The 12,809-nt window shown below is 42.1% G+C and overlaps 1 protein-coding gene across 1 annotated transcript; it reads right to left on the bottom strand.

Annotated features, from left to right (window-relative positions):
- Positions 1–7,549: 7,549 nt before the first annotated feature.
- On the bottom strand, positions 7,550–9,348 carry LOC307139632 (leukocyte cell-derived chemotaxin-2-like). Its single transcript, XM_079838677.1, has 5 exons — positions 9,217–9,348; positions 8,942–8,974; positions 8,759–8,840; positions 8,035–8,180; positions 7,550–7,835 (listed from the first exon to the last, which is right to left on the bottom strand). Exons 1-5 carry the CDS (start codon positions 9,254–9,256, stop codon positions 7,669–7,671), a joined length of 468 nt encoding a protein of 155 aa, XP_079694803.1. The 5' UTR covers positions 9,257–9,348; the 3' UTR covers positions 7,550–7,668.
- Positions 9,349–12,809: the final 3,461 nt, after the last annotated feature.

Raw genomic sequence — 12,809 nt, 5'->3', positions numbered from 1 at the left:
AGAAGTGACTTAAACTATAATTCATCGACTGGCTGCTAGAGACAGGCTCCAAAAGGGAACAGAATCTCATTGAGCCCCATGTTAAAATGCCCAAATTTACAGCAGAAAAAAACATGTTTACCGCCTGGTACAAATTGTGAGGGGGGTGAATTTTTCGTTTACATTATATAAAGCCTTAAAGTTCTGCATAATTAAGGGCGTGGCCACTTTGAGTGACAGGTGGATAGCCATTTATCGGCGGTCTGTGAGCCATCGCGTCACCTCAGCTCCACCCACGTCCCGCCTCTTTGCCCATTTTCTATTATCCTGGAGTGACGCGCGATGACGCGGTGCCAAGATGGCAATGGCCAGTGCTGCATTCCAGTTCGCTTTTATTATGTTCACTTGCTATCTTCCCTCCATCTTGTTCACTCGGATGTGCATCTTTACTTACGTTGCACGAGTGCCCACTACTGGCGGAACCTTTGCAATGAACTGAACTGGAACGTCCTAAGCCCTTGATCACTTGGAATCCACAATGGAGTTTATTTATTATTAAGTTTTTCCCTTACGAAATTGTTTAATGCAGTATTCTATATGTATAAAGGTGTGTTTGGGTTGTTTTAAATGTTGTAAAAAAAACAGGGGGGAGTACTCTGGGTTCGGGCCAAATGCCGAGCTCTCCTCGGACAGCACGCCAAATACGTATACCATTTATTCTATCTGACTTATTTGTAAGTGTGAACTCGTGAAATCAGAGTTGTTTGTGGTGGGGTAAATTAAACGCGATGTGCGGTGACGTCACAATCGTGTTGCATTTTGGTATATGAAGCTGCCTGAAGTGTACACATGAAGTAGACTCGCTCCCTCGGTCAAAATCGAGGGAACAAGGGTCTGTCCAAATAAACTTCCCTTGTCCACATCACGAAGTGGAATGCACTTCAAAATGGCGGCGGGGACAGGGAAGTTCGTAAGTGCGTGTCTAATTCTGGAGTGGAACGCAGCACAACTCGTGCTTACTTTACTTGGGAACTGCTCTTCAGAATCCTATGGGTGACGGCACGGACACTGCGTCCATATTTTTTTAAAGTCTAGGGTGTCATCATGTCTGTAAATAGAGAAAAGTTGCTCCGACTACTTTGACGCATGTGTAGCCAATGGTGATACTTTTTATAGGTTGATGGAGTGATGGGGTGTGTTTTGGTTCACATGTTTTATTTGGCCTGTAAAGGCAGTGGTCGGCGTTTAGGGTATGTGCGTTTCACGGTCACGAGTGACTTCATCAGATTTCCGGCGTGGCGCGGGAATGTTTGTGCGTTAAGGAGTTGCTGGTCGTGGCTGTTTTATATTGCTGGTGTTGACTGGGATTTTATAAGCTTGTTTCTTTTAGTGTGGACTGAGGAATCCAGTGGCACTTTGTTGCAAACCATTATTGTACTGGATTTTAGTGGCTTGGAGTTTCCTGTGTAATGCAGGACGTTCAAACCTGTAAGTTGTTTTAATCAAGGGGCCCTGTTTTATTGTGCATTAGCTTGATAGGTCATTCCAAGTTTGTTTATTTTTTACAGTTAACCACATAGGTGGAGGCAGAGAGGCACTGAGACGTTGCAGTGGGTTTATCGTCAGGGCTTCGGCGGCTGCACGCTCGTAGATTGGCATTACTGCTTCCCGTGCAGAAGTGTGGTGCAGACAACTTCGTTATGCAGCGCCGTGTATGACCGGCTGCCAGATCGGCTGTTTAGCACCTGTGAACTATTGAGTGCTACAGAATCGGGCCTGCTTCATACTGTTAACATTGCATGTGTTTCAGCGACGGACACTGAGGAGTATCAGCCGAGCGGTAGTTTGGCGGGCTGCAAATTATTCCAATTCAACTAAATCCTGTACATTGCCTCATGGATGGTTTTGAATGATTTGGGATGACCTTCCAGCAGTGCTCACTGTGTTCTGGAGTCCTGTGTTTTATATTGTATTGAAGTTAATTGGTTTATTTATCTGAACATTTTGTTTATTTTTTTTATTTTTTCCTTCTTTTGAACAATTTCTTAAAATCTGTTTTATGTGCCGTTGTATTGGCTGATTTTTGTTCCCTTTCGAGATAATCTCTCGTATTGCATAGCATTACGCTAGGGGAATAATCTTTCCTTGAGAATATGAAGCAAAAATGTTATCCTTAATAATTTTATCCATGTAAAACGCAGTGCAGCTGCACAGCTGATACAGTACAGCGTATCCACACTTCTGATTGGCTGTGCTGCGGCAACTGCAGGAACCTATGGCGAGGCAGCTGAGCAGGAGGACCAATAGATGACTACCTGAGCTCCCGCCTAAACAGCTTGTCTGAATTTGCATAACGAGTCTATAAAAGACTGTGTCAAGCTATAGGATATCAGATTTAATCTCCTTCAGCGGACTTACCCTTCGCTGATATCGTGCAGAGGCCCTCTTCATGGCGGGGATCGCACATCATCTGCGCGGCGTGTCTCCGACGAGAACACACCCAAGCTGCACTCTCCAAGTGCAATGAAATGGCGTTGCTGACCCCATGGGCTAAAATAAGCGCTGCGATCAGAGGACGCCGGAGCAATCTTGCGAGCAGACGCCGGGCACCTCCCCGCGTGCCTCGCCCTCACCTGTCCTGTTTATACAGGAGGAACAGCGCCCCTCTCACTCTTCTCTCACTCCCGCCACGCTGAAGAAGCGCCGCGGACAGAGAATGCCAAAGTAGTCGAGCAAACTCACGCCGGAACTCTCCCCGCATGCCTCGCGCTCAGAATCCTCTTTGCAGTCTTTTGCCCGCCCTCTGCTAGGGGACGGCAGTCAAAAGCGACACACACATCCAGGCTCAACAGGCTGCTGCTGGATATGTAGAGAACGCAGCTTACGTCACAGCCACCCGGACACTGCGGCGCGTGCTTACTGCCAGTAAGAGCTACTTACATCATAGCACGCGCTCTCTGTCTAGAGCATAACTGCGTCGTAAGATAGCGGCAAAGCCCCTGCGCCTTTTTCACTATCTATCACTTCTCCCAGTCCCCTCTATTCAGGCGGTTGGAGAGGTTCAACATTGCAGTAAATGAGCCTGTTATGAAACACGCACGCCTGCATACAAAGTTTTTTCCTCTTTTATGACTGTAGGCAGTGTGTCCACTACACAGTGTGCACCCGTACATATAAGCACTGTTAATTCAGCGCCACAAAATCACTCATAAGTCCCGCAGCAGCCGGATTTCCACCACAGGCTTCCTTACATTCTCCCAGTTTCCTTGGTTCAGCTGGTTGGAGAGGTTCAACATTGCAGTAAATGAGCCTGTTATGAAACACGCACGCCTGCATACAAAACGATGTATTAATAAATAATAAACAATTACGAATTTTTTCCTCTGTTATGACTGTAGGCAGTGTGCCCACTACACAGTGTGCACCCCTGCATATAAGCACTGTTAATTCAGCACCACAAAATCACTCATAAATCCCACTGCGGCTGGATTACCACCACGGACACCATTCTCCCAGTTCCCTTGGTTCAGGCGGCTGGAGATGTAAATATTGCAGTCAACTAGCCTGTTGTCAAACACACTTGTCTGCACACTAACGCTGTTACGGGTTACTCCCTGTTGACTCGCTCACCGGCTTGCGCCATGAGCACTCTAAATGTAAGCTCGCACCCACTACACAGTGTGCGCCACCACACATTATTTGCAATAAATCACAAAAATTGCTTTTCCTATGTAGGAAATGTGCCCACTTTAAAGTCTGCACCCCTGCACCCAAGCACTTCTCACACAGTGAATGTAGGCAGTGTGCCCACCTCACAGTATGCACCCCTGCACACAAGTACTTTCCACACAGCGCACCCGCTGTCTCGCGCCACGAGTGCTATGAATGTAAAGCGCGCGCCCACTATACAGTGCGCACCGCTAAACACTATCACTATCCCCACTGTGTTACAAGCACAAAACAACCAGGCTACCGGGTCCATATTACAAAGCGGCCCACCCAGGAACCTAATTCAACCCCTAGCTACATGCGTCCACGCATGGCAGTCCATCCCTGATATATCAATATGGGTGTTGAACATAATAAAACAAGGTTACTCGCTGCAGTTCGCTCTGAGACCCCCATGCTTTCATGCCGTGGTCGAGACCTTAGTGAGAAGCAGCGTTAGTCACATGCTTCGCGCCGAGGTTATGAAACTATTAGAGAAGGGAGCGGTAGAAACCGCGCACCCGCCGCTAAGCGAGTCAGGCTTTTACAGCCGCTATTTCCTCATTCCGAAAAAGGATGGCGGTCTCAGACCCATTCTAGATCTCAGACATCTGAACAAAACGCTTATGAAGCGCTCGTTCAGAATGCTGACAAAGAAACAAATCCTCTCTCAAATTCGCCCGGGGGATTGGTTTTTCACAGTGGATCTGAAAGATGCATACTTTCACATACAGATAGCGCCCCATCACAGGCCATTTTTGAGATTCGCCTTTGAGGGGCAAGCTCATCAATACACAGTCCTGCCATTCGGCCTGTCTCTGGTGCCCTGCACTTTTATAAAGTGTATGGACGCAGCTCTAGCTCCCCTGAGACTAAGGGGAGTGTGTATTCTCAACTACCTCTACGATTGGCTTGTTATAGCCCAATCAGAGACACAGTTGATAACTCACAGATCATGGCTCCTCAACCATCTAGAATGTTAGGGAAAGATCAAATATGGTTCTCAGAACTGACTCAGATGTTGGACACAGCCCCATGGCCAATACCGCTGAGGAAAGACCTTCTCACGCAGGTGAAAGGGAGCATCTGGCATCCCATAACCGAACTGTGGGCCCTCCATGTATGGCCCATCAACGGGTACCCAGGAACCTTCCTAAAAAAGTATTGAACTCTATTTCCGAGACTAGAGCCCCCGCAACCAGGCGGCTCTATGCTATGAAATGATCAGTCTTCTCAGACTGGTGTAATGCACGAAACCTGAACCCGCATTCGTGTGAGGTGACAGACGTGCTTATTTTCCTTCAAGAGCTGATGGACGCAGGTCATTCCCCTCCACGCTCAAAGTATATGTGGCTGCCGTAGCAGCATATCACGTCCAGGTGACTGGACAGTCCCTGGGGAAAAGTGAACTGATCGCGCGATTCCTTAAAGGGGCCAGGAGGCTTAACCCGCCTCGCCCCCCTTCAGTTCCTATAAAGTTGCTTTTTTGCTGGCTTTAGCCTCAGTCAAGCGAGGGGGTGACCTGCATGCACTCTCAGTGAATGCATCCTGTCTAGAGTTTGGGCCTAGCGACTCCAGAGTCATCCTCAAGCCAAGACACGGTTATATACCTAAAGTGCTTTGCACTCCATTCAGAGTACAGATCATTTCACTATCGGCTTTGCCCTAGTCAGAAGACGAAAAAGATGCAAACTTGCTCTGCCCAGTCAGGGCGCTAGATTATATAAAGAGTGTTCCGCCACCTTCAGGCAGTCGGAATAGCTCTTTGTTTGCTTCGGCGGCCGCACTAAAGGGAGTTTGGTCACAAAGCAGAGCTTGTCACGTTGGATAGTAAATACTAGGGGTGTAACGATTCGTTTTAACAATGATTCGATTCGTATCACGATTTGAGGTTGTCGATACGATTCAAGGACGATTTTGGTTCATTTAGAACGATACGATCCGAAACGATTCAGTGACTTGAAATCGATTCAGTAACTTTTTAGCCAAAAATTGTGTGACTGAAATAAATATCTGGATACTGGTCAGTGCAGGTGAAGTTTCCTAGATTCCTGTTGTTTCTTGTAAGGGAATCAGGTATCCATATCCATATATTATGGATATAAACAAACAAGTAAACAACAATTAATGGCAAATGCATTCAAATTTTATTTGAATAAAGTGCAACCAACAGTTTAGGTTGAATTAACAGGAAGTTAACCTTTTCTGCTCTCATTTTCAATATTCAATACATTTTCAATAAAAGCACAGTAAGTGCAACCAAAATTTCAACAGTAGGTTAACCTGCTACTTCTGCTTTTGTTATCCAACATAATAATATTACAATATTAATATCAAAAATAAAGTGCAACTAACTTCTCTTCAGGTTTAATTAATAGTAGGTGTACCTGTTACTTTTGCTGTTGTTTTTCAACATTAAAATAATACAAATACAATATTAATATCAAAAATAAAGTGCAACCAACATTTCTTCAGTTTGAATAAACTGGCTGAACCTGCTAAAACTCTCAGTTTAATAAACAAACAATATTTAACAAAAGATAAAATGTAACCAACTACACTTCAATGACTCTACAGATTTCTTTTTCAAAAATATCAACATGATCTGACCGCAGAACACTTCTCTGTGCATTCACTATGTTGCCAGCAGTACTAAAAACTCGCTCTGCTGGCACACTGGTCCCAGGAATGCACAGGTAACATTTAGCAAGGGTTGAAAGTACAGGTAACACGTTACTAACTTAGCTCTTTCTCCTGGTGGCTTGATCATTTCTCGCTCGTTGGCTTCTCCTCTGCCATCCGCCATGTTCGCTATGTTTTGTTTTCTTAGCGCTGCTGCTGGTGCGTGCGTTGCGATGATGTCACAGATAGGCAGACTGAATCGAGTAACGTTTAACGCCTTTATCATTAAAAGTGCTAAGAAAAAACATCAATTTAAAGTCTGACGTGCTTAAATCCAATGCTTTATTTCCTATGATCGATACAATCGATTGATTACCTTTTAAAACGATGTTAGATCGATATATGTCGTCCGGAAGGCCAACTTGCCGAGCACAGATCGATGTAGTTAGATCGTAGGAAAATAAATCGATACATCGATGTAGTAGATGAATCGTTACACCCCTAGTAAATACTATCTCGTTGGCTTACCATTCAAAGGGCCTCAACTGCCCTAAAGGCATCAGAGCTCACTCTACTAGAGGCATGGCCTCGTCGTGGGCCTGGTCTAGTGTCATACCACTGGAAGATATCTGTACAGCGGCAGGCTGGGCCTCACCATCCACTTTTATCAGATTTTATCATTTGGAGGTTCCTGCTTTACAAGCTGGGATTCTTTTTCATATAATAAACTATGAAAAAACCTCTGCAGACAAGCATATGTTTTTCACATCACATACTATAAGGCCCGACTCTGTCAGGCTATATATCACACCCAGTTTATATCAGAGAATCTTCTATAAAAGCCTGATATTATCCGACCTACTTTTATGGGAGTTCCCTTGTATGCCCTCATTGAGGCCCACCACGGTTGGCTTTCCAGGGGTTCATTCTCTCATTCTACTAAGGGCCTCTACAAACCTAAGTGCTGGAGATCTAGCACGCATGGCATTTTGCATTTTACATTGCGTCCCCTAGCGTAATGCTACGCAACACGAGATATTCTCTTGAAAGGGAACGTTCTTGTTATCAATAATCAGATAACAAGAAGGACAGGGTTGAGACAATTTGGAACATGTGGCTCATACAAACAAACATAACTAAAGCCACGTGTTCACACAAAATGTGATAAAGAGCAGGCATAAGAGCTCTCACAGACTGCATGTACCCTGCCTTTAAGACATGTAACCCTGAGAACATAATATTAGTCTTCAAAACTTTATTGGTAGATTGCAAAGTACTGGGCACCAGCATAAGGAAATAAAGCTGATATAAATGGCATAAGATTTTGAAGTGGTTTGATGGTTGCAGGTGGTCATACAATCAGAAGTACTTGGTGGGATCTGATTTGTCACACATTTGAACGTGAACATGGGAGGTAATGCCAGGATAAACGCTCTGCATTGGGAGCAGACTTCCGATCTTCTGCCCTTTCTTCAGGGTCCCAGTGTACCGGTCCGGCTTAACGTAGAACAACTTGAAGCAGAGACCTGCCAAACAGATATAAGATTATTGTGAGATTATGCTTTGGATATATTAAATATTATTCCACATATATATTTTTATTAGTAGAAGTATTTTTATCAAGCAAGCATGTTATTTTCAAACATGATATGACCTAAAGTCTATAAAAGAAATGTGTGCTACATTGCTATTCATGCTTTAGAATATTTAACATTTGATACATACCTTCTCCACTCAAGTTAATGCCATCATTGATAGCATTGTTCTTTATGTATGGTGCAGCTTTGCCGTTCAGCTTCACATCAAATGGAGCATAAACTGTGGCTCCATCAGCACACACAATGTCAAGACCCATATGTTTCCGACTCCCACTGCAGCACAAACACACATAATAAGAATAGTCCTAACATAACTTACTCCCTGTGACCAAAATTAGAAACTTGATTAAAAAAAAAAAACTTCTTCCCCTAGCTTTAAAATCTTAATGTACATTCAAACATGCAATAAATCAAGATCTGACATCAGCGACATCAAACTTTATTTGTTTTAGTGTGTCTTGTGACAAGTGAACAATAATAATCAGTGAATAATAATGTTAGTACACATTAATTTACATTGCATGGGGAAAAAAAAACAGTCTGCAAAATTGTAAACAGAGGGTGAGTAAATTATGGTGGATTTTATTTGTTTTATTTTAATAGTATGTGTCTGTGGTACAGAATTAAGATCTTTTGTTAGGTCGAGCTGTTGGGTTGTGTCAAATTTGTGTGGTAACACACTCAAAACAAAGGAATGATATCAATATGTCACAGCACACCCTTCACTACAAATGTGTTATCTGCTAAATGTGTCATCAATGACTTCTGGGAAGAGCTATAAAGACAAGTCAGATAAAACAAATGTGCTTGAGAAATAGAGCTTTGAGAAACGTGAACAAAACAGAATTTACCGGCTGGCTCCATAGTTTCCACAGCCATACTTTGTATCACATCCTCTTTTACGGTTACCACTGCAGAGGGGACCAAATTTCACTGTGAAATGAAATATTTTTTTTAACACAGTTACTTTATGCTTCCTGTCAGTCTTTATATTTGTCTGCATGTTTGACTTTTTCCTCATTTACATTTCATACCTTGACTAGCATCAACATGAGAGCTGTAAATCACTGAAAAAGACAAACACAATGAGGCTTTAATTCACATAATTACTTGATTGTTTTTGCGAGTTTACTTCGCATGTTTTAATTTGCATGTTAACTCTTTTCACAGTGTTTTAATGACACCACAAAACATCAGTAAACCTCTAAAAATGTTAACAGTAAAACTCAAATCTTAATAGGCTGCTCATTCTTGTTTGCAAGAATATGTTAAATTGAAATTGTATGTTAAATAAATTGTAATTTCTCACCAGCCAAAAGCAGAAAACCGAGAAGGATATAAAGACTCATGATTCTGCAAGCGTTTTTTTTTTTCAGATGCTTTATTCTCCGCTGTCGTCCTCAGTCTGTTTGGCTCATTTAACTGTGAGTTTTTATATTTTGACTGGGGTCATGAGGAAATTCTGCTTTCAACACACATGCACATGATACAAAAACAACGGAATTGCATAACTTCCAAATTGGGAACAACAGACCAGCCTCTAAATTTGATATATAATTTTCTGTTGCAGTGAAAATAAGCCTGTGTAAGGATCGATTTTGCTGCTAAGACAAAAGCTGAGATCCAAACCCCAGCAATAGAACAATAAAAGTCACTAATCTTGAGAGAAGATCTAACAGAAACTGTGTGACACCACCCTGATCAAACATTTCACCCCCTCCCCATTTTGCCCTCTCTGTGCCCTGTTTTCAAGTCACCAAATGCAGATATACCAATGATGATGTATCTTGTAAATCTATTGTTTTATCACTTTCATGTTTGGTGTCCTTTTGTGTTGCAAATATTTACAACCCTTTTGTTCTAGTTGGAGTATTTAAGGGAGGGTAACAGAGCTGCCAAGGGGGGACATTCTGTAGCCAGAACCCCCATGTGCTGCTGTACCAGTGTCTTTGAGACACTCACACAAACTGCATGTAGCCTATTGTGCCAGACAAGATGACTCTTTGAAATTATTTTCATATTGCTTTGCATATTGTGCTTTATGTTTTTACGCTGATCAGTTGTGTACCTTGGATTCTTGTTTACTTATTTACTTTTCCTGTCTGGCCAAAATAAATGTTAATCTTGATTTATCTTGTATTATTCTGAAATCATTATTTTAGTATGGATCAATGTAGACTCCTTTATTACCGCAAAATCTATTGTTATGATAGATCACACCGATGACGCTACTACTGAAGCATGGAGCGCAGAGTGCGCGATAATCCGATTTCTGACTATCCCTGTATTAGCAGGTTGCAGTTGCGTTCGTGGGTATTACTAAAATTACACTTTTTGTTGAGTGAGCATGTGCAATCACTTAAAGGTAAAATATCCACTCTGCATCCTCTGACTAATATCAGAAAGTAAACATTTTGTGCTTGTGAACGCGCGGTCCGGACGCGTCTGTTTCTGTGCGATATCGGGTCTCTTGATGAACGAATTTGAAAACTAGGAAGATAATAAGAAAATCAACGATCTAAATTAAATCACAACTAATCTTAAAATCAGCTGATAAACTCTAAACATAACACACTTTATGGAGTCACATAAGATTGGAGTCAGATAAAATTATTCATGGAGTCAGATTTAAAATGAGATATCAATAAATTAAGAGAACTTCACCAAAATGCTGAAAAGGCTTACACGCAGAATTCCTTTTGACCAAGCCGTTAGAATCCATTTTTTCTGGGCTAATCGATGGAAGTTTACACCTGCAAAACATAAAATGCAAGTGAAACTCTAAAGGCCAATTTATACTTCTGCGTCGAGTGCACGCAGAGGGTACGGCGTACCCTACGCATAGACGCGTTGGATACGCCGTACCCTACGCCGTAGCCTGACGCGCACCTCTCCAAAAATGTAACAACGCGTCAATTCTACGCGGACCGCAAGCGCTGTGATTGGTCTGCCAGAACCCTTCCCTCAGGTCAATAAATAAATAAAAAAATCTGCGATAGGAGTGTGTGTGTGTGTCCAGAAATTGGATGATAGATCCTTATGTCTGCTATAACACACTATTTTGCAGTCCAGCGATTCTTTATGGTAGTAAATAAATACATAGATCCGCTGAATATAGTTTATTTATTTTCTCATTAAAACCAAAGATGTTAATCAGTAATTGTATATCAAGAACAGGGACACATTAGGGTATATTTCGTGAATGAAGTCTCCGCAACAACAATCGCTTGCTGAGCCACCGCAGCTGAAAACAGCGGCCACGAGCTCCGCATGGTTTCACAAATGCATTCCAGCGCCAGATCGCCTTATTTAACTTTACTAATCAACAAGAGATGCTTAATTTGTATTAGATACAACAACTCAAGCTGCAAGAAAAGCCGCTCTCTCACTGCTGCTGATATTCCGACATGAATGTACAGATTCTACACATCAAGCTGCTTCTTCTTCGGCTGTTGTCTTGATTACACCAACATGCCCGAGGACACTGCCTTCTAGCGTCTGCATGTGGAAATGCACATTGACGCAGACAACAGCGCAGAAGTATAAATGCTCACAACGGCGTCGGCTACGCGCGTAGCCTACGGCGTACACTACGGCGTACACTCGACGCAGAAGTATAAATGGGCCTTAACAATCACTCTAGGACCATTTAGTTTTTTTTCACAGTGCAAATATGATGATAAATATGATAAAAGTTCAAATGTACTCTGAAAGTGTTTAAAGAGATACTTTGGTTATACATTAGGATGTTCACCAGTCAGAATCTATTTAATATACCTCACCACTAACTTATAGTATTTATAAACATGTGTAGTACATGCTGAGTCTTTATTAATGTTTAAAGGGGTCATAAACTGCACTTTTTTTCAAAAAAATGTTCAAATGTTCTCTGAGGTCCACAGTGTCAGTCAGCCTTGTACATTAAAAAAGCATCCTAATTAGAAGTACTAGACTCTTTTCTATCCTGTTTTTGACCCTCTCTTTGAAAAACTGTTTTAATGCTTTATTCTCCGCTGTCGTCCTCAGTCTGTTTGGCTCATTTAACTGTGAGTTTTTATATTTTGACTGGGGTCATGAGGAAATTCTGCTTTCAACACACATGCACATGATACAAAAACAACGGAATTGCATAACTTCCAAAATGGGAACAACAGACCAGCCTCTAAATTTGATATATAATTTTCTGTTGCAGTGAAAAGGATGTGTAAGGATCGATTTTGCTGCTAAGACAAACCCAAGCAATAGAACAATAAAAGTCACTAATCTTGAGAGAAGATCTAACAGAAACTGTGTGACACCACACTGATCAAACATTTCACCCCCTCCCCATTTTGCCCTCTCTGTGCCCTGTTTTCAAGTCACCAAATGCAGATATACCAATGATGATGTATCTTGTAAATCTATTGTTTTATCACTTTCATGTTTGGTGTCCTTTTGTGTTGCAAATATTTACAACCCTTTTGTTCTAGTTGGAGTATTTAAGGGAGGGTAACAGAGCTGCCAAGGGGGGACATTCTGTAGCCAGAACCCCATGTGCTGCTGTACCAGTGTCTTTGAGACACTCACACAAACTGCATGTAGCCTATTGTGCCAGACAAGATGACTCTTTGAAATTATTTTCATATTGCTTTGCATATTGTGCTTTATGTTTTTACGCTGATCAGTTGTGTACCTTGGATTCTTGTTTACTTATTTACTTTTCCTGTCTGGCCAAAATAAATGTTAATCTTGATTTATCTTGTATTATTCTGAAATCATTATTTTAGTATGGATCAATGTAGACTCCTTTATTACCGCAAAATCTATTGTTATGATAGATCACACCGATGACGCTACTACTGAAGCATGGAGCGCAGAGTGCGCGATAATCCGATTTCTGACTATCCCTGTATTAGCAGGTTG

Source organism: Gobio gobio (genome assembly GCF_949357685.1).
Source record: "Gobio gobio genome assembly, chromosome: 16".
NCBI lineage: Eukaryota > Metazoa > Chordata > Actinopteri > Cypriniformes > Gobionidae > Gobio > Gobio gobio.
Note: the sequence above shows the minus strand (reverse complement) of the source record. Positions and strands in the feature narration are given on the sequence as shown.